Source organism: Cynoglossus semilaevis, chromosome 20, assembly GCF_000523025.1.
Source record: "Cynoglossus semilaevis isolate Cse_v1.0 chromosome 20, Cse_v1.0, whole genome shotgun sequence".
Classification (NCBI taxonomy): domain Eukaryota; kingdom Metazoa; phylum Chordata; class Actinopteri; order Pleuronectiformes; family Cynoglossidae; genus Cynoglossus; species Cynoglossus semilaevis.
Genome location: NC_024326.1, coordinates 4,194,867 through 4,214,562, shown reverse-complemented (window position 1 = coordinate 4,214,562; position 19,696 = coordinate 4,194,867). Strand labels below are relative to the sequence as shown.

The window sequence follows — 19,696 nt, the reverse complement described above, 5'->3', positions numbered from 1 at the left end:
AACAAAAAAACTCACTATAATGCTCAATGCTCTACTATGTATGTACGCTAATTAAGACGTATTTGGAGTAGGAAAATGCGATGTTCTTCATTTTAGAGAAGTAGATTTTATAGAAGCTCTCGATGATGAAGATCAAGTTAATCTGTCACTTATAAATGACCATATGTTAGTAGAAATGTTTGTTTGTCTCTATGTTTAGCACAAACTGTTACTTTATACCTTATCCTGCTCATAAGTGTTAGAAAACGTGTTAAGATTGGCTCCAGCTCCCTGCACATTTAATGATGAAGTGGTAGAAGTTGGGATATTGTCCAAACACTTAATTTCCGATACCAATATAGACCCAGTAGTATTTATTTATTTATTTATCTGTATAAAGCATTGTATAAATTGCTGGCACAAAGATTCTGCATACAGTCCCCTGAATAATAAAAAAAATAATTAAATAAGCTGCAATGCTGCCATCTAGCGACTTTCACTTTTTTATACAGCCATTTATCCCTCATATTAATGTTGAATTCATAAATACATCTTTTTTTTTTCTCTATGGCTCAGCACTAAACGCCCTTAGAAATTCTGCCAAATCCCTTTAGGGCCCACCACTGACTGATGTCCCCTGATGAGGGGGACACGCATGAAATTTGAATTTTTACGATTCACCGAGCATGACCAGCATCAGGAAAGCAGTTTGTTATGGAAGAGTTCTTATGGTTAGGTCTGGGTAGCATGACATTTTGAGTAGTCACGGTCATGCACTTTTTACAATGAATTCCTCTCTTCTGTGAGGTCTAATGTCGAGCTCACCCTCAGTTGACACCACGACCACCATCTGACACCAGCTAACATGCGGAAAAGTCACTTCACTCACTCTGCTCCGCAGGTTGTTTGGTATCGACTGCAGCGAGGTCAGTGAAAAGCTGGTGAGCCAGATCAAGGCGTGGCAGGTCCAACCGTCCTGTCGGTTCACAAAGGAGAAGTGTTCGTACAAGGTCAGATACTTCACCTAAATGCTAAAAAAAAAAAGTGTGTTTTTATACTGTAACTACATATGAAGGTGTTGACCTCAGACGTCAAAGTTCATGCACGCCAAGTCTTTATCGTCATCGTTCTTGACTGACTTTTTTTTAATTGTGCTGCAGCTTGTGACGGCAGCTCCTTACATGGTCCAGGCCAATTACACGTCTCCCAAGACCAAGAAAACCAACCTCCTTCAGTTTCTTCTGGAGCAGTCCACCGTTTGTAAAATGACTGTGAGTAAATATTGAAATGTTTTTTTTCTTTTAAAAGTCGAAGTTTATACCATAGAGTTTTCATTTGTTTAAGTGCACTACAACAATATGTAATGTACTTTAAAAAATCTATTATTTTATTTATCCAAATGAAGTACTTCCTTCAATTTATAAACGTGTAATGTTTTGGGTAAATAACGGTAAAACTTTACCGTGAAAGAACAAATTATGACTACACCTTTTATTTTATAACACCACCTACTGCCTTAAGTTGATAGTGCAATTAGAGACTCGAATGGCTGGAAGATCTGCTTTGAACTGGATTCCCTTGCGACGGAACACATTCATTTATTTATTCTTTTATCCGATTAGTTTCATCCTCTTTGTAAAATTGCCATGTTAGCGACAACCTGATGCGTCACCCAGCCCAGTATCTCTCCCACGTGGTTTACCTGTTGGTTCATGAAGCGATTAATTGATTATCTTTACCGGTGTTTCTAATGAACAGGGGGAGGCCATGTATGGGACCGTTAAAGATGCAACAGATGACGGCACAAACTTCTGCAGCCTCCAGAATTTGATAAATGGTAAATGTTCTCTCGGGTGAAATACTGAGTGAGACAGCTGTGAAAACCCACTGTCAACTCTGTCAACATCTTTGGTGTCGTTTTCAGGGAGCAGTCTGACAGATGCCGCGGGATACAAACAGTTCAGCAACAAGTGGATATGTCCCGGGTTCGATACCGCAAACTGCACCTTGTCTTAGACGCCAAGTGGTCCTCAACAGCACCGGTCCCCAATACATGGTGCGGGGACCGGTGGAGGTCCGTAGGTCATTGGGTACCGGGTCGCAGTGGGACACAGTCAAGATATGTACTTCAGTTTTACTAATTCACTTCATTCGTATCCTTTTACTTTTTTCTTTCAAACATAATCTGGCAACCTTTCAAAACAACAGGTCGTTCCGACTCTGATACTAACAGAATAAAGTCCAAAAGATGTTTTTATTTTGAAATTTTAATGATCCTTCAGTGATGGTGCGTATTTATGGGTATAGTGATATTAAATAAAATAAAATTTCCAAACCACTGTTTGGCAGACATTTGGGCAGCTTGTGTCTCTTTGTCTCTTCTTCACTCGCACAAAGACACAAGTACACACAAACGCGTTATCAGTGTCTTGTGTTACCAAAGTCGGCCACTCAGACTCTGGTGTAGTTTTTCAGACTGAGGGAGAACATTGCGTCCGGTTGAATCCCCTGGATGATGTCGTGGAGCTGTAAAACAATTAATCAATATGCCGTTTGATTAGCCAAACTAAAATCTAACTCTAGCCATTGCATCATTTCAGTCAGGCGATCACCTTGTTCAAGACGGGAGCAAGTGTTGTTTCGTTGAGCGCGCGGGTCGACTGAACAGCTGTTAGAAGAACCGCGACATCTGCGTGGAGAAATATCAGAATTCTTTTTTTTTAAGAGGAGTGCCCTTTAGATCACACTTGAACAAGTGTGGGGTGAACTTACTGTTGTGTGCATCATCAGCTGTGGGAAGGACAGCAGTGGCATGGACTGGCTGTGTGAGGAGGGATTGTACCGTGGTCTGTGTTAATGACGCTGTGAGAAAACAGCACATGTAATTAATTCAGGGTCAGAAAAACTGAATGTTGTATTACTCTTGAAATATATATATGTGTGTGTATATATATGTATATATACATGTGTGTATATGTATACATATATGTATAAGTATGGCTATTGCTACTATGTTATGATGTACATATATATTTATATACTGTATGTATATATACATATATACATATATATTGCTACTATGTTATGATGTTCCTGTCTTAGCATTTATTAACATATTTTCCCAAGGTGATAATTAGCAACAACAGAGTTACTGTAGATCTACATTTCTAATGTGAAATAATTCTACGCATAAAGAAAGAAAAAAGAAATTGCTAAAAGTGAGCGAAATAGTTACTAAAACTAAGCTAGCAATAATGTTAAGTAAATAAAGTGTAGATACAGCTATGAGCTAAGCTAAATAATGGGTAAATTGCAGCATGTTATGTTTTTATGAAAAATACATAATATAGCTTAGATTTGACAAATGACCAATCACAAAAGCGAGGGAATTCAAACATAGTGCAGTGCTAGAAAAAACATTTAAAGGTTAAGAATGATAAAAATCCAACAAAAATGATACAAAAAAAATTGCTTAGTTGTTAAAATTACAATATATTTCATTTCATGTTCCCATCAAACATGTAGTAAATTAAATGAAATTGAAGTTTTAAGTTACTATACTTACCAGTCTGTCCAACACATAGAGTCAAGCCTCCAGACAACAGGGGCAGCAGAAGCAGCAGCATGTTGCATGTTGTCTGCACTCTTTCTTTACTTGCGTAGAAAAGAAATGAGTCCTGAGAATCTGCTGCCTTTTCTCTCCCCGGAGTCTCTGACACATTCGGTCCAGTACTGGGAAATAATAGCCTTTCTTATAGGGTGCGGCATGTTAACAATACCTTTTTTTTTTTTTTTTAAAATGACCTCACAAGGAAACAGAGGTCAAACAAGCGATTCATTATAAAGCTGTGAAATACAACACTACCTTCTGCTACCCGAGAAGCCAAATAATGAAAGAACAAGGAATGTAAAAAAATAAAAAGGTTGAATTCACAGCCTATGATCACACAGTGTCCAATAACCCCATGAGAGTGAGGTTTCAATTTTTGGTTTAGTTTTGGAGACTGAAGAAAGATCATCTTACTTTAAAATACTTTTAAATGACGAATGCGATACGAGTAGATTTCTCTCTGAAGGGCAATGTCCGTTGCATCATCCAGAGGAAAATCAGAAAAACTGTTGAGCAGCTCAATTCATTGCAACAAACATGTACCAACATTCACTGTTTATTGTAATAATAGCTTATAATATTAGGAGTGAAGTGTCATGTGAAAATATGTCATTGTTTTCTGTTAAATAAATAAATGATAGAGTTTGTTGGATTTGCACCTGAAACCTACTACCTAGTGGATGGATGTGACTGACGATCTGAAATGTTATTAATAAACTTAAACTTAATAAACTCATTTGTTCTCTTTTTATTTCTGTTTTTGTTTAAATAATGTATCTATTAATTTATTTATGAATTATTAAATGATTTGTTTTAATTGGTATTTATTTTACAGTAGACACAAATATACGTAAAGGTTCAGAGTTTTGTAGTTTTTTAGCATGTCAATGTCAATATACAGCAAGTACATATTAGGAACGTTATAATCCAATGAGGAACATTTGAACATAATCGTTTCAAAAACAGTCCTTTCTTTTCTTTAACCCCTTATCGTTGAAGAAGGTTCTGCTGGTAACTGTTCCTCCAAGTTGATCTTCTGCAAACATCATTTCTTTACGCTTACTCTATTCTCTGAGACACCAACTGACAGCAATTGGTTTGTTCCCTTATATTTACAATTTAAAACAGTATTGTGTTATATACTACACTTAGATACTGACCTGATTTAATTGTCAACATCCGATATATGGTTCTCTATCTGCAATGCAAGAAGAGTTAGATTATGATAAAGGTACAGCAATAAAAATAAGCAATATCTTTTAAATATGTACAGTAGTTGTACAGTATGGGGTTACAGGAGGACAGTGATGTCTCTGGATGGCTTCCAATAGCAGCGTCACACAGGAATAAAACTAAGTAATACTGACTCCTATATGACAGTGATGAAATGACTTGGCCTCCTTACCATGTCACTGGTGGCTACATCTTCAAATTCGTCACCACCACCATCCGTCATCTCCCCTGCCTCCACATCGTCTGCACCAGCCACCTCCTCTCCACCACAGCGGTCACCATGGAGACGTCCACACATCTCCTCTTGTTTCCTCTGCACCTCTGGAAAAAAAGGGCACACTTAAAATGGGCAATTAAAATAAAATAAAATAAAATATAACTGATTTACTGAAGTGAGTATTCCTGCAAACCAGGCACTCTATGCTTTAAATACTGGTCCTTCACACGACGCGAAGTGAAGAGAACCAGAGATGGAAATACGTACCGTCGAAATAACAGCAAACTCTGTTCTCTGTGCCCTCACACAGCGTCCCTTCGGAACCATCACTGGCCCCGGAAGTGTTACGCTTTCCTTCCGCTGTTAAAGGTCAAGGATGCGCCTCGTTATCCAATCACAAGCGACATCTACAATCCAGGCGCAGGCTCGTTAGTCAATCAGTAGATACACACGATCACGGTGCCATGCTCAGAGCACATCATCGTCTTACTATCGCGAAAAAATGCAAAAATAAAAAAACCAAACAGATGCACAATCTTACTATTGCAAAAAAATGCAAAAATATTTAATCTGAATATTTCAAAATCAGACCATGTCATTATATGTTCTTGTCTGGTGACCACCACAAATGTGAAAGGATTGTTTTATTTATAAAACTATTGACATTTCCAATGTTTTGTCTAAAGTCACAATAAAAAAGGGACAAATACAATTATATGATAAACATAGCACCTGCTAAATATAAAAAATAGATAGAGTATACTGTTAATAACTGTATATAACAGTGTTTTAGCAATTAGTTTCTGCATTGACACAAACAGATTTACAATATATATCATTATTTACACATATAAACTATATAATTAAAGTTATAAGTTTTAATACATAACTACATTGCATCGTTTCGCTGAATAAGCGTCGACATAACGTATATCGTATATATATATTTTTTAAATCAAAAATTTAATTTCCCTTCCCTGCTCATTTAGGGTACTCGCCACCTGGTGACGGAAAATAAGAACGCACTTCGTTTAAACACTCGCTTTCTAGTTAAAAATAGTTTCTTAGCAAAGTTACTAAAACGTTGATACATGTGGAAAAGTTGCATGAATTTATATCGTGATTTAATATGTTTAAATTGGTTTAGTTTTTCACTAAAACGGACTATTTCGTGAAATTTTCACAAGGGCGTTTTTGTTTTTTGGCGGATGGTTACAATTTTAGGCCTCCCGTAGCAAAGTGATGTTCGGTTTTGCTCCGCCAACAAGCATTTACTAACATAGTGCCCGTCAATTGACATCGACGGGGTTTCCCTGGATATTCCAGGGGTTTCCCGCGACTACATTATAGTCATGCGCCCTCCAGTGGCTCAAATATACAACTACACATAGAGTAGACAACCTAATGGCCGGACCTTGTTGTTGGCGGAGCTAAACCGAACAACCGACCGCATCACCATGTAACTTTCTCACGTGTATCAACGTTTTAGTAGCTTTGCTAAAAATATATTTTTTACTACAAAGCGAGTGTTTAAACGAAGTGCGTTCTGATTTTTCGTCACCAGGTGGCGAGTACACAAAATGAGCAGGAAATGGAAATTCAATCATTGATTTAAATGAAACCAGGTTTTGCCAAGTATTATCGACTTTTTTCAGACAATAGAATGTTAACGAACAGTTATTTATTAAAAATAGATTTAAAGTAAAATGGCTGCCACGTTGATAAAGTGTTCCTTTGATTTATTCACTGTATAACTATTTAAAATTGTTCATTTTGGTTTAGCTTCCAACTTAAAACACGTTGTGATGAATAAATACGTATTTCTGTTCCTACTTATAGCTTTATCCGTATATATTTTTGCTTATTTGCAATACAATTAATTTCTTTTTTTGTTTATTTTAAAAACACCTTTTTATTTACTTAGTTATTTTTTACATCAGCTTTTTTTTTACATAGGTTTTTTTCTGATTTAGGTAAAAAGTGGTAAAAAGTAAGCTGACACTAAGTTAAAATGAACCACAAACCTTACAAAGTTGTTGAAAAACCCCAGAATACTTCCACAATGAACAGAATAACAACTGTTTACTCTTTTAATAGCAAAAGATTTCACATTTACAAAACGTATTCAATCATAAAGTCCCTAGATACACTTCTTTGCAATACACTTATTTTCTTTAATTTGGTTTATTTTATTTTGTTATAAGTTCCTCATCTATGACTACCACTCCCCCTGATCTAACCTTATCTTGATCAGTGGTTAAACTGTTACAACCAGTGTTACACCTGATGCCTTACCTGAGAAAACTCTGAGCACCAGCTGCTGTTGAACTGATGTTGGTGCTTTTGTCAGGTCCTAATGAAAGACTGTGCTACTTCTGCAAGTAGGAAGACAAGAATGCAACGGAATGTACTTTATTAGAGCTATTTTTTCTTTTGCTAATTCAAATCAATAGAAGTGAAATCATATGAACAAGTAAATTCAAACAAATGAAATACGAGGGGTTTAGGAATGGTTAAGTTCTTCTATAAATGTGTACAGTTCATTTGCATGGGGATTAATTATTCGTTTCAGACATTTTTGTAACAAAAGGATTTCATTCTTAAGAGCGGGCCTTGCTTTGGCATATCGACATTTGTGTATATAATATTTTGTAATAATAAGGAGATTATTTACTAAAAACTCATTTCTTTTTTCTTTGAGGATTACTCCCGTTCGAATATTTTTGGAAGGACCAGAAGTCCATGTCTCTGGAGCTGGACGAGAGCAGGTCGTGGAGAGATTTCCACAAATTTTGGACAGTCTCACATAGATAAAACAGATGGTCTGTCGTTTCCAAATTCGTTTTGCAAATATAACAGTTTTCTACCACAAATGTCATAAATTCGTTTGAGGGATAAATGTTGTTTACAGTCTTAAAATGAACTTCTTTGCACTTCGGGACGATTGGAAATCTAAAGTATTTAGTTCAAATAGTTGATATGTCAGATTTGTTATAATCTCTAAGAGGGAGAGAGCTTTTTGTTCTCCCTGGTGTTTACGAAGTACAGACTTAAAAACTTACGTATATATACGTGTGTGTGTGTGTGTATGTACATAGACCACAACAGTCATTTTTGTATGACAGAAAACAATGCCAAAAAGAAAAAAGAGACCAGGACAGCTGGAAATGCATTTTTATTTGATGTTGGCCCTAAATATAGCTATAAAAACGGACACAGTGTCTGCACAGCAGGAGCCGCATTACGAAGTGAAACGACATATTTTCAGTGGTGATGAAAGGCAATTCTGCATCTTTGTTTCTAAAAATAGCTCTTGCTGAGCAGGCAGTGAAGCCGAGCCTCATGTCCTTTTTTTTTTATCTGCTTTTACACATAATGCATGGTGATGCTGATGCTTGTGCAGTGGCTTTTACTCCTGAAATGATATATCGCTGTGACTGTGGGACTATGGTTTGATTTGATAGAAATGACTGCCGTTTGCATCATAGCTACCAGTCCAATTCTTCAGTATGTACACTGATGTAAAGAGCCTCATATATGGATGATAATCAGTTAGTGTCATTAGCTACAGGGATGAAACAATGTAGGTATAATTCATTATCTTTCACTGATACTGTTACTTTCTGTGTTGAATAACTTATTCTCTGTGTCCTATAGGAGACAGTATTCTCGCTGAGGACAACACAGCTACAATGCACCCTTGAGGACTTCTTGATCACATGGGTAAGCAAGCTATTAAGCCTGGAAGACGTGAAAATATCTGACCAAAAGTTGACCCTTTTTTTTTTTCAAAAGAAATGTAATGTTGGCTCAGAAAATAACGCGGTTAATGAATACTCTCAGGTTAGCTAAGTTAAAAAGGTACAGTAAGGTTTGCTAAATTCTTAAGAAACAGCAACTGTGTGCTTCAGTAATCCAACAACGGCCACGAGACGGCTAAAAGTGAACCTGGAAGAGTTAACCGAGTTAGCTCAGAAGTAGCAAAACATTACTGAAATCGAATCACTTAAAGGTAACTAGAAAATTTGCAAAACTTGATTTGATCGAATAAAAAGGGTTGAATACTAGAAAAGATGGAAATGGCTAAACATTCAATGAAGTTATGCAAGCAAAAAAAATCTACGGCTTAACACTAGTTAAAAATGGCTGAAAAAAAGTTAAATGTAAGGCTGATATAGGCCGAATACAGCAGGGCTAATGTGTAAAGGATAGACTATAATTAAAGAATAAAAAGAATAGCCTCATCGTTCATTTTATTGTATTTTTAATCGTGAATCATCTTGTTCTGCTTGGTGTTACCTTTTCATTTTCTGTCCTGGTCACAAGAACACACAAAAAAAAAAACAGTGTAAAAAAAAAAAGGAGTACTGCTGTTGCTAAGGCTGTTGATGAAGCTCGCTGCCACTTGCTCGTCTGTTTCCAAGCAATTACACAATGCCAACATGTCCAGCATGTATTTATCAGTGCTGCCGCTCTGCTCACCAGCCTAGCAACCCCCGTGTTATTGTCCTGAGCATTAGATTCCCGCCTACACACACTCTCACACACACACTGTTTGAATAATCCAACACTGCATCCCTCATTTGATGGATGACTGTGGCCCAATGTACGATTTATAGATGGTCACAAATGTATGCTGATGTGAGTCTTCATGTTATATTGTTGCCGAGTACATTGTTCTACGTGTGTTCTGCTGTATGGAAAAAGGATGAGGTGTATAACAGTCAGGGGGAGGAGGGGATGAATGAGTTTAAAATAATTGCCTCCAGAGTGAGTCATGCAGTATGTTGCATAAAGTGCAGCATTAGAGAGGAAGGAGGAATTGGATTTATTTACAATTTATTCCTGGAAACACTCTCAACACAGTATGTTGTTTGTTTGTTTGGGTTGTTTTTTTTTCAAAAAAAATGTTGGACAAAAACATAACATAGACTTGGTTGAGGAATAGCTTGAGGTTAGCTAATTTAAAGCAATAAACTATATGTATGTAAATAGAAAAAAAAATTACAATGCAATCAACAGCAATGTCCTAAATATGCTGCACTTTTGCCAAAAAAGGCAAAAACTGAAAGCTAAGCAACAAGATGCTAGAAAGGAGACCAGTGGCTAATATTACACATCAAAGTGATCAAAAGAGGTGGTCAAATCCTGCACATGGACAAAGATAGATTAAGACGAATAAATAAGACTAGACTTAATAGCGGAGACATTCTAAACGCCACCAAGGAGGAGCCAAAGGTCAGCGAAAAATATAGGAAGGAATGCTAAATTGAATAAACCCCAATGAAATAATATATAATATAAATATGTAGAAAATATATGGGTGGATTTAAAAAGTGGTTAAATGTTACCTTGAAATGGCTAAAAGTAGGCTAAAATAGGATCTATATAATATAATACTGCCATAAAAATAATCCAAAGAGATGGAAAATGAAAAATCTAAGCCATTTTCAAACGTTCATTTATCTGATGAATATAACGGTGAGAATATTGTATATACTAGATAATATTACATACGTACATAAATACACAAAACCAGTGTTAACTGTGGCTTGCGGTGATGATGTAAGACTCTGTTGTTAACTTTCTCAGTGTGAATGACTGAGCAGCGCAGAGGGGGCGGGGCGTCAGTAATCCCCGAAGAGTAGTGACCGTACAAGCAAAAATTGGTGTCGTGGGGGATGGGCGAAGACTCTCGTGTTGTGATTGCTACTTGGACGTGAGACTAACTTCCAGAGGTTTCTGTGTTTTTTGTCTAGATCTATGTCTGCCTCAGTGATAAATATAACCGATTTTGGATCCATAAGTGTTAAGGAGATCTAGTGCGAGTTATTTAGCATCCACATAGACGGATTTAAACACCAGCTAACCCCTAAAGTGTTGTACTGCCTGTTTAGATAAGTCTGTTCAGCGTTACATCTCTAAACCACTTTCATCATAATGCGAAACAATATTGTTGTCTAATTACACGTTTGTTTTGTGACAGTTTAATTTATAGACAGTCAACACAGTTTACCATGGTTTTAACCTAAGAATTGTTTGCCCGTCGTTGTCATTGCGGTTTACAGACTGTACTGCGTTCTAAGCGACTGTTTTGAAATAACAGTAGTTACAGGCAGCTCATTTGTGCATGACAGGTCACGCCGCTGGTGTGGAATATGTGAAGCCGTCGCTGGCTTCTTACCGCCTGTCGTTAGCTTCAATTTTATAACCTAAAAATAGTAAATATAAGTGCACGAAACTCCATGCGCTGCCCCGAATATATATATAACATGGTCTGATCCGAACAGGTGAGGCAAGTGGAGGATATGGATCGATGAAAGGTTTTATCCAAAGAGGTACGAGATTAAAGCAACCCTGTCATTAGCATAGCATGCTAACGTTAGCTAACACGCTAGTTGATCCTAGGTTTAAAGTGGAAGCGGTTGGTTTAAGCTCTCGTAGTTCACACGGTTTAAACGAAACCCCGCTAAGACTGCGGCTAGTACTATGTGAATAAAATAAACACAATGCCGAGCAGAATGGTGTACTCTACATTCACAGCCTACTGTTGGTCACCTGCTTCTAATGAGTGCATCGTGAACCGCCTTGCCTGTGTGGCATGTGTGAGTGCTGACGGCAACGGCCGCCTTAAAGGAAAATGATGTTGACTTATAAAATGTTAAATGTAACTGCCCAGTGATCATTGAATAAACGAAATTATACATGTTATTAAGCTTAAACAAGTGTAAATTCTGTAATGCAAGAACTGTGTGTTCACCTTAAAAAAGTTGGGGCAAAACATTACCCCGTGTATCCTGTTAATGGCCCATAGGATATCATGTTATTTGTAAACACTTGCAGTTTGTGTGACTTTACATCTTTACTTAGCGATAAAACCATTTAAATAATAAGCAGATATTCTGATTAATGGCTCATATACCTTACTCTAAATATATATATATATTAATTCTAACAGTAGTTTTTTTTTAAAAAAAACAACATACCCTGAGTATCATGTTACAACAGAACATAATAATTTATTCAAGTATTGCTACACTGTTTTTAGGAACTTTGCAGTCCACAGTAGGTGCAGACTAAATTGCTCTGCTTGTTTTAATACATTTAAATTTGTTTATTAACTCTGTGTTAAAAGATGCTACTTCATACTGGGTATAAATTGGTAATAAGAGCTGGACAGCGCTGCCTCAGTTGTAGCATGGTTTAATGTCTCTGGAAAACCTGTCATTTTCACCCGGTCTCTAGCTTATTCAATAATCCATCTTTTTTTTTTTCCTTTTTTTTTTTTTTTCATCTCTGAACGAGACAGATTCTTTGCCATATTAAATCAATGCATTAGTTTATTTAGACCGGAGGTGTCAGGTATGTTTTGACTAGTAGTTGACTAATTTAACTACCACTAGTTAAGTGCTGGGCCTTGCAAAGGATTACGCTCGCACTAAATAAGCCTTGCAGCCACAGTGATATTGGAGTCCATTTTCACTCTTGGACACCAGTTAAAGATTTTTTTTAAAAATCAAAAAATTAGCTATTAATCAATACAGATAATATCGTCTCACTTGCAATATGAGGTCCCTTTAATTCACTGTAATTCAGTCCTGTGTGGACACCGACACCAGCAAGTCAAATATCCCAAGTCTTTTTTGACTTTTTTTACACTGCTGACCTATTTTCTCATTGTTTTGAGACGAACCTCTTTGTGCAGAACACTTTCTTCCTGCTGCCTTTTCACTCTTTGTCTGACACACTGAAGCAAAAATCTCTTATATACGTGTATACGTTTAGGTTTCGTGCATCACAGTCATCTCTCAATCTCTAAGGGGAGACAGGCTCTTACTAAACTTGAGTATGTTTTGTAAAATAGTCTGACGAGTCAGAAATACCCTAAAGATTAAATGTAGTGGTATGGAATATCTCCTGTCATTTTGTTCTCACCGGTTCGAGTACAGTGTTCTCCTCACTATCAGTTAAGCAAATTTGCCCGTAGAAACATTAACTTTCACTGACAATGTTTCTTCATGTTTGCAATAACACGGATTTACGTTTTCTTTGTGCCTTGCAGGGGACACTATTCTTGCTGAGGTCGACACAGCCACGATGCACCCTTGAGAACTTCTTGATCGCATGGGTAAGCAAACTGTTCAGCGTGGAAGATGTGACGTCACTGCGGCAAATTGCAAGAAATCGGTTTGAACGAGGGGTGGGTGCTTCCAGACCTGCGACCTTAATTGGTTTAACAAAACACATGTACGTCAGGCCTTACACCTTAACTGATGGCTGAACATTTCACCATGTGAAACTTTCTTTTTACTAGTGATTGTAACCAAAACAGGAAGTTGTGATGACGCAAGCGAAAACCGCGGCCAGCGCGGGCTTCTCTGAAAGTGCCAACACGTCTGCGGTGTGGACGCGTTTCAATATATCCGAGAAAGACCCACGGATAGCGTTTGCAAACTGTGTAACGTGGATTATTTTATTCTAGTAGTAGAATTTCTTTATCTGATGATAAAACAACATTATGGATCATTAAATTCACTGCCGTTGCACTGCAATTTATTTCTTCAATTATCACGAGTAAAACTAAACCCAGAATCTGATTAGAAATTGCTTATAGACTAATTCTTACATCAAGTAACCTACTTAAATAAACCATTAGGGCAACGGGACACTGAAATTCAGTAGGGAAACAGGAAAACACTGGCCAATCGACGCGCAGCAGGAAACATACTGAACCATGCTCGTGCACGTGTGTGACCGAGTGTACCTTACATCGGCCCGCCTCTTCAAACCGCGCTATGGCAGGGACGTATGCCGCGCTTGCACTCGCGCCAGCCATAGAACCGAGGCTGTGCTTTGGCTCAGTACAATGGCCCTAGTGTGAGTCTAAAACCCAGCCTTTCCTCTGTAACCTCATCATCAAAATGGTAATAACTAGCAATTTGTTGGTTCCCTTTGAAAGTAGGATAGTATCGAATAATGCCAATAATTATACCGCTGTGCACGCCAGCATCCTCACAACAATAGAAAACAACCGTGGACCCAGTCGTAGCCACTTACTGAACTGGTTCTGTAAGATGCTCTGGTTTTACTTGGTCTTTTGTCAAATTTAACTGGCTGCGCCTGGTTGTGGGATTTCTCGTGGTAAGCCTTTGTGTCTTTGCGGCAACTTTGTTTGAATTTGTTCAAGGACTTGCGCTGTACTCCGGGCCCTTTGGTGAAGTTAGTCTGGGATTCTGGCTTCCGCTACGGGGCTGGAGACATGTTGACATTTTCACTGGATTGGCGTGACGGAAACAGTAGAGGGGTTTGTCACTCGTCCAGATCCCTTGTTTATTTCCACCCTCCCCATTTAAACAGTACAGAGTTCTGCATGAATAAATATGGAGGTCAGACACAAGTACTGAACACCAGCCCTCATCTCTGCCAGATATTTCTGTTTAAAAAAAAAAAAAAAACCACGTCTGCCTCGTGAAGACTGCTGGTAATCGTTTCCAGTTGTTGGTTAATGAATGGAAAATGGTGTCCTGCCTAGAGCCAGGAGGCTTCTGCAGCCACCCAGCGGTACACGAACGTTACAAGATCTAGGTCAGCTTAGGTGATGTGGGTTTTTTTTTTAAACCCCTGCCTCCTCTCTCTTCACTCCGTGTGCCAATTTGAAAGTCGCCTTGTGGAGTAAGACAATCTTGTTGTGGGTTTGTGCTTGTGTCTGCGTGCGTACAACAGATACTTCACATCTCACCTGGCACTGTGCCACCACATGTGCCTTTCTGATGTGTGTGTGTGTGTGTATACACACTAGAGAATTACTCGCCAGTAATTTTTCCCCCCCTGATAATTTCTGTGATATGTCACAAGGTTTTTCAAACATCACAATCTGTTCTTTGTTATTTTTTTGTTTTGTTTTTAGGCTTCATACTGTGTTGACCCAATGGTTTAATCACCAGGACCAAAAATGAGCATAAGCAGTGATGAGGTCAATTTCCTGGTTTACAGATACCTTCAAGAGTCAGGTAAATGTGAGAATACTACTACTCCTTATTCCAGTTTGAGTATTCTGAGTGATTTACATTATGTCTGTTTTTACACTTGGCTCTGAACCTGCTTGTAAATCACCCTGTCTCCATTAGGCTTCTCCCACTCAGCGTTCACCTTTGGCATAGAGAGTCACATTAGCCAGTCCAACATCAATGGAGCCCTAGTGCCCCCTGCTGCCCTGATCTCTATCATCCAGAAAGGTCTGCAGTATGTGGAGGCAGAAGTCAGCATCAATGAGGTCAGAGGTCATTTTCAAAAAAAAAAATTTAAATTTCCCTTAAATTTACAGTGCTAACCACAGTATATTTATAAAAATCCCAATATTTCCCTGTTGTAGGATGGAACCTTATTCGACGGCCGGCCCATCGAGTCCCTATCTCTGATCGATGCTGTGATGCCGGATGTTGTCCAGACCAGACAGCAGGCCTACAGAGACAAAATGGCTCAGCAGCAGCAGCAGGCGGCGGGCAGCGGCAGCAGCAGCAGCACAGGGGCACAGGGGAGCGCCAAGAACGGAGAGGGCACTGCTAATGGGGAGGAAAACGGAGCCCACGCTTTAGCCAGTACGTCAGGCCGAGCTCATTTACCACTACTGAGAGCTGCTGCGTCCAACTTAACACAAGTGTTTGTCTTCCGTCAAAGCTGCGGTGTTTATTTTAATGATTGCAGCAGGTAAAAGTGTAGCTTGTTCACGTACCGTTGAACTAAATTCAGCGGCGACAGAGTCTTCTCTGTAGTTTCACGGCTGTCTGATATCCACCACTGACGTTTGGATAATCAACCTCGGATCACGTGGTGAATGTGCGCTGCTGTGAGACTGAAGTTTCCCAGGAAGGGCTGAAAGATGATATCAAATTCCAAAGCAGTCTGTTTTTCCTTTTTTTTTTTTTCCATTTAAGCAGATAAAGAATTTTGTTTTTTAAATATGTGTCTGTTTTACTTGGAGCACACCTCCCCCTTCCACTTACCACTTTTTTTTCCTCTCTCTCCGTATTGTAGATCACCATTCGGACATGATGGAGGTGGATAGAGATGTGGAGATCCCTCAGAGTAAAGCCATGGTCCTCAGAGGCCATGAGTCGGAAGTTTTTATCTGTGCCTGGAACCCTGTGAATGACCTCCTGGCCTCTGGGTCAGTATCACTGTTCTTCACTCAGTTACCCACTGCTGTGGTTGGTCATAGTGTTGGAGTTTCAATATAGAGCCTGTAGATATCCTTACATGGGAACATATGGTTATCAAAAGTGGGGTTATTTTTTAGTGAAAATTACAATAACACACTAAATAAATTGATATATATATCATCCTCAAACAATAGGGTTTATTTATCCACCCAAATGTTCTAATGATATGTTAACAAATGAAAAAGTAATGGTTGTAGAATTCACATTGTTATAAACACAAGTGTTTATTATTAATAGTAACTCGATCTTTATTGTTCCCACACTGTGGGAAGTTCTCACGTTAACAGCAGCTCCACCGCAACAGGCTGCCCCTCGCATGCAACATGAATGTGGTTTCTCTGGGAATCAAACCCAGGACGACCTGCTCTCCGCTACACTATGGAGCCACTTAAAAATGTGTAAACTTATCGCGTCTTTGTGTTCGGCAGGTCGGGGGACTCAACAGCGCGGATCTGGAATTTGAGTGAGAACAGCACAAGTGGATCCACCCAACTGGTTTTAAGGCACTGCATACGGGAAGGGGGCCAAGACGTACCCAGCAACAAAGACGTCACCTCACTAGACTGGAATGTGAGTGCCTGTGTGTGCAGTGAAACAATGTGAATGTGTGCGTCTGTTCCTGTAAATGCACTCTTTTCTACTTAGCCATTTATCCTGGTGCTGTGTGTGTGTGTCCACACACCCTACTGCCATATGCATGTGGGCGAGTCACCCTCACAGGGCGGCAGACATCATATTTTTTCCTTACCACATAGTGAAAGTAAAAAATTAATTATTTATGAATAGGATTATTGTCTACAAACAACGTTAGAATCTTAAAATAAAAATGAACTTTAATGCAGCTGTACCGTCTGTCTCTTACAGAGTGATGGAACTTTGCTCGCCACGGGCTCATATGATGGCTTTGCCAGAATATGGACGGATGCAGGTGAGCGCCTCAGCCTGTTCACGAAGAGCTTTTTAATACGGTATGAGATACGTGGCTCTCAACGGTGTTTTGTGTGTCTTTCAGGTAACCTGGCAATTACTTTAGGTCAACATAAAGGCCCGATATTTGCTCTCAAATGGAATAAGAAAGGCAACTTCATCCTCAGCGCTGGAGTAGACAAGGTAAAGCGGGGTGTTTTGAAACAAATAACAACGGTGGGGCTGGAGGTCGTCAGTGGTTCTTTGGAAGCTGCGTCCAGGCTTCGGGCAACACTTTGTATTTACTCCTAAAAGGGGCTTTTTTTTAAACGGCCGGCTCTGCTGGACTACTGGTTGTTGGCAGCAGTCCAGTTGACTGTGGTGCCCGCCGGTTTCGTCAACAGCTTGGAGAGGCTGCTGTTACGTTACAACCAAGCACAGAGCTGTTGTAATATAATAATATCTATAATTACTTAATTACATCATCCATGTAATTGTCCGACATTAGTGTCTGATAAATCTTGTTTAACTGCTGGGCAAAAAAAAAAATGTAACGAAATGAATGGGACACATTTTTTTATTAGTCTCTTGTCGGTTTTAGTTGCCCATTGATGGAAAATGTAACGAAATGAATAAGGACACATTTTTTTATTAGTCTCTTGGCTTGTCGGTTTTAGTTGCCCATTGATGGAAACCATTATTATCAGTGATTGGATTATTGTACTACGACCCAATAGTCATTTTTCTCTCTATTCCATACAGACAACAATTATCTGGGATGCAAACACTGGAGAGGCAAAGCAACAGTTTCCGTTCCACTCAGGTCAGTCAACATGGCCATAAAACAAAAGTGTAAATGTCTTTGCGTCTCTCATCGTTCTGCCGCAGCAGTTCTGACCTCCGTCTCCATCTCTCAACAGCACCTGCTCTAGACGTAGACTGGCAGAGCAACAACGCGTTCGCCTCTTGCAGCACCGACATGTGTATCCATGTTTGTAAGCTGGGGCAGGACAGACCTGTCAAGACCTTCCAGGGACACACGGTAGGACGGGTCTGAGAAAGATCTCACAAATAATAATATTGATCAGTTGCATCTGTTTGATCACGTCCTATTTTCTGCTTCTGGTTCACTTCCTAAGAATGAAGTCAATGCCATCAAGTGGGATCCCACAGGCAGTTTACTGGCCTCCTGCTCCGATGACATGACCCTCAAGGTCAGACCACACAAAGTGTTAAATCTGCCTTTAAACGGTAAAAGGATTGTATCAAACAGGAACGTGCTGCACACTCATTTTTTTTTTCTTTTTCTTTCTGTCATCTCCTCATTTCTGGGACAGATCTGGAGTATAAAACAGGACAACTGTGTTCATGACCTTCAGGCTCACAATAAGGAAATCTACACAATCAAGTGGAGCCCAACCGGCCCGGGGACCAACAACCCAAATGCCAACCTCATGTTGGCCAGGTAAGATTAACAGAGGTAGGATAGCAGAACGGTTCTGAATCTGAGTCTGTAATGTGCTTTTCTGTCTCTCTCTCTGTCTTTCTTCCTCTCTCTCTCTCCAGTGCATCATTTGACTCAACAGTACGTCTATGGGACGTCGAACGCGGGGTGTGTATTCACACACTGACCCGCCACCAGGAGCCCGTCTACAGCGTGGCCTTCAGCCCAGACGGCCGCCACCTCGCCAGTGGTTCTTTTGACAAATGCGTCCACATCTGGAACACTCAGGTCTATAACAAGAACCAATAACCCCCCCCTCCAAACCCAAATGACACCCACTCACCCACTCCTCCAGTTGCTAACATGTCCGTGTGTCTCCAGACAGGTGCTTTAGTTAACAGCTACAGGGGGACGGGTGGGATTTTCGAGGTGTGCTGGAACGCCACAGGGGACAAAGTAGGAGCCAGTGCGTCTGACGGATCGGTGAGTTGTGCCGCCGCCGCCGCCTCGACATCACTTTGCAATTAAAATGATCTTTTTACAACACTCAGACAGTCATAGACATCACCAGAAGATCTTCTAAATTTTGCATGTGGTGAAAACAGAGTCAATACATTATTAGATCTGAACTACCAATAGGGTTTTTTTTTTCTATCAAGACCTTAGTGTTCATTTCCCAGCTCCAGATCTCTTACAAGACAATCTGGGTCTCCTCCAGCAGGATAAACTGAATATGCTTCACTGTTATCAGCAAGCCAACATTGATGCAAAATTGTAGTCCATATTTGCGTCTCTTACCATTCCGCTTTGCATTTGGTCTGACATTTGCGTTTGGCCGTCCACCAGGCGACTGATGTAAATGGTCACTTCTGTGTATTGTAGTGGATGTTCTCCGTCATCAAATCAAAAACAGGAATGTCGAGGTGGAGTTCTGCGTTCAAACGGGGTTTTTATTACAGGGCAATCAGGGCTGTGGTGGCTTAGTGGTTAAGGAAGCGGACTTGTTCGGTCAGGTTCGAGTCCACCAGCTGCCAAGTTACCACTGAGGTGCTCTGAACATGGCACCGTCCCCACACACACTGCTGCCC

General features: G+C 39.6%; 2 protein-coding genes and 1 long non-coding RNA gene across 9 annotated transcripts; 1 reads left to right on the top strand and 2 right to left on the bottom strand.

Annotated features, from left to right (window-relative positions):
• Positions 1-2,241: 2,241 nt before the first annotated feature.
• LOC107990128 (uncharacterized) lies at positions 2,242-3,609 on the bottom strand. 2 transcript variants are annotated; one of them, XR_001761667.1, is made up of 4 exons: positions 3,545-3,609; positions 2,752-2,841; positions 2,592-2,668; positions 2,242-2,505 (listed from the first exon to the last, which is right to left on the bottom strand). It is a non-coding gene; the product is annotated as an uncharacterized LOC107990128 (long non-coding RNA). The 2 variants fall into 2 exon arrangements; XR_003048696.1 differs by having other exon boundaries at positions 2,242-2,668.
• A 267-nt stretch (positions 3,610-3,876) lies between these two features.
• On the bottom strand, positions 3,877-5,514 carry LOC103396139 (RNA-binding Raly-like protein). Of its 3 annotated transcripts, XR_523332.3 has the most exons (4): positions 5,307-5,507; positions 4,995-5,143; positions 4,750-4,787; positions 3,878-4,625 (listed from the first exon to the last, which is right to left on the bottom strand). XR_523332.3 is itself a non-coding variant. In XM_017042042.2 (3 exons), exons 1-3 carry the CDS (start codon positions 5,364-5,366, stop codon positions 4,755-4,757), a joined length of 234 nt encoding a protein of 77 aa, XP_016897531.1. In that variant the 5' UTR covers positions 5,367-5,514; the 3' UTR covers positions 3,877-4,754. The 3 variants fall into 3 exon arrangements, 1 of the variants encoding a protein (XP_016897531.1); XR_001761665.2 differs by having other exon boundaries at positions 3,877-4,787; XM_017042042.2 differs by having other exon boundaries at positions 3,877-4,787; positions 4,995-5,135; positions 5,307-5,514.
• Positions 5,515-10,702: 5,188 nt separating this feature from the next.
• Positions 10,703-19,214, top strand: LOC103396158 (F-box-like/WD repeat-containing protein TBL1XR1). 4 transcript variants are annotated; one of them, XM_025052595.1, is made up of 15 exons: positions 10,703-10,777; positions 13,102-13,167; positions 14,947-15,049; positions 15,167-15,312; positions 15,412-15,637; positions 16,074-16,206; positions 16,687-16,828; positions 17,123-17,186; positions 17,271-17,368; positions 17,927-17,987; positions 18,085-18,206; positions 18,304-18,378; positions 18,502-18,629; positions 18,731-18,896; positions 18,990-19,214. In XM_025052595.1, exons 3-15 carry the CDS (start codon positions 14,992-14,994, stop codon positions 19,134-19,136), a joined length of 1,566 nt encoding a protein of 521 aa, XP_024908363.1. In that variant the 5' UTR covers positions 10,703-10,777; positions 13,102-13,167; positions 14,947-14,991; the 3' UTR covers positions 19,137-19,214. The 4 variants fall into 4 exon arrangements, with proteins under 4 accessions (XP_024908363.1, XP_024908362.1, XP_024908361.1 ...); XM_025052594.1 differs by lacking the exon at positions 10,703-10,777 and adding an exon at positions 11,124-11,329; XM_025052593.1 differs by lacking the exon at positions 10,703-10,777 and adding an exon at positions 11,125-11,377.
• Positions 19,215-19,696: the final 482 nt, after the last annotated feature.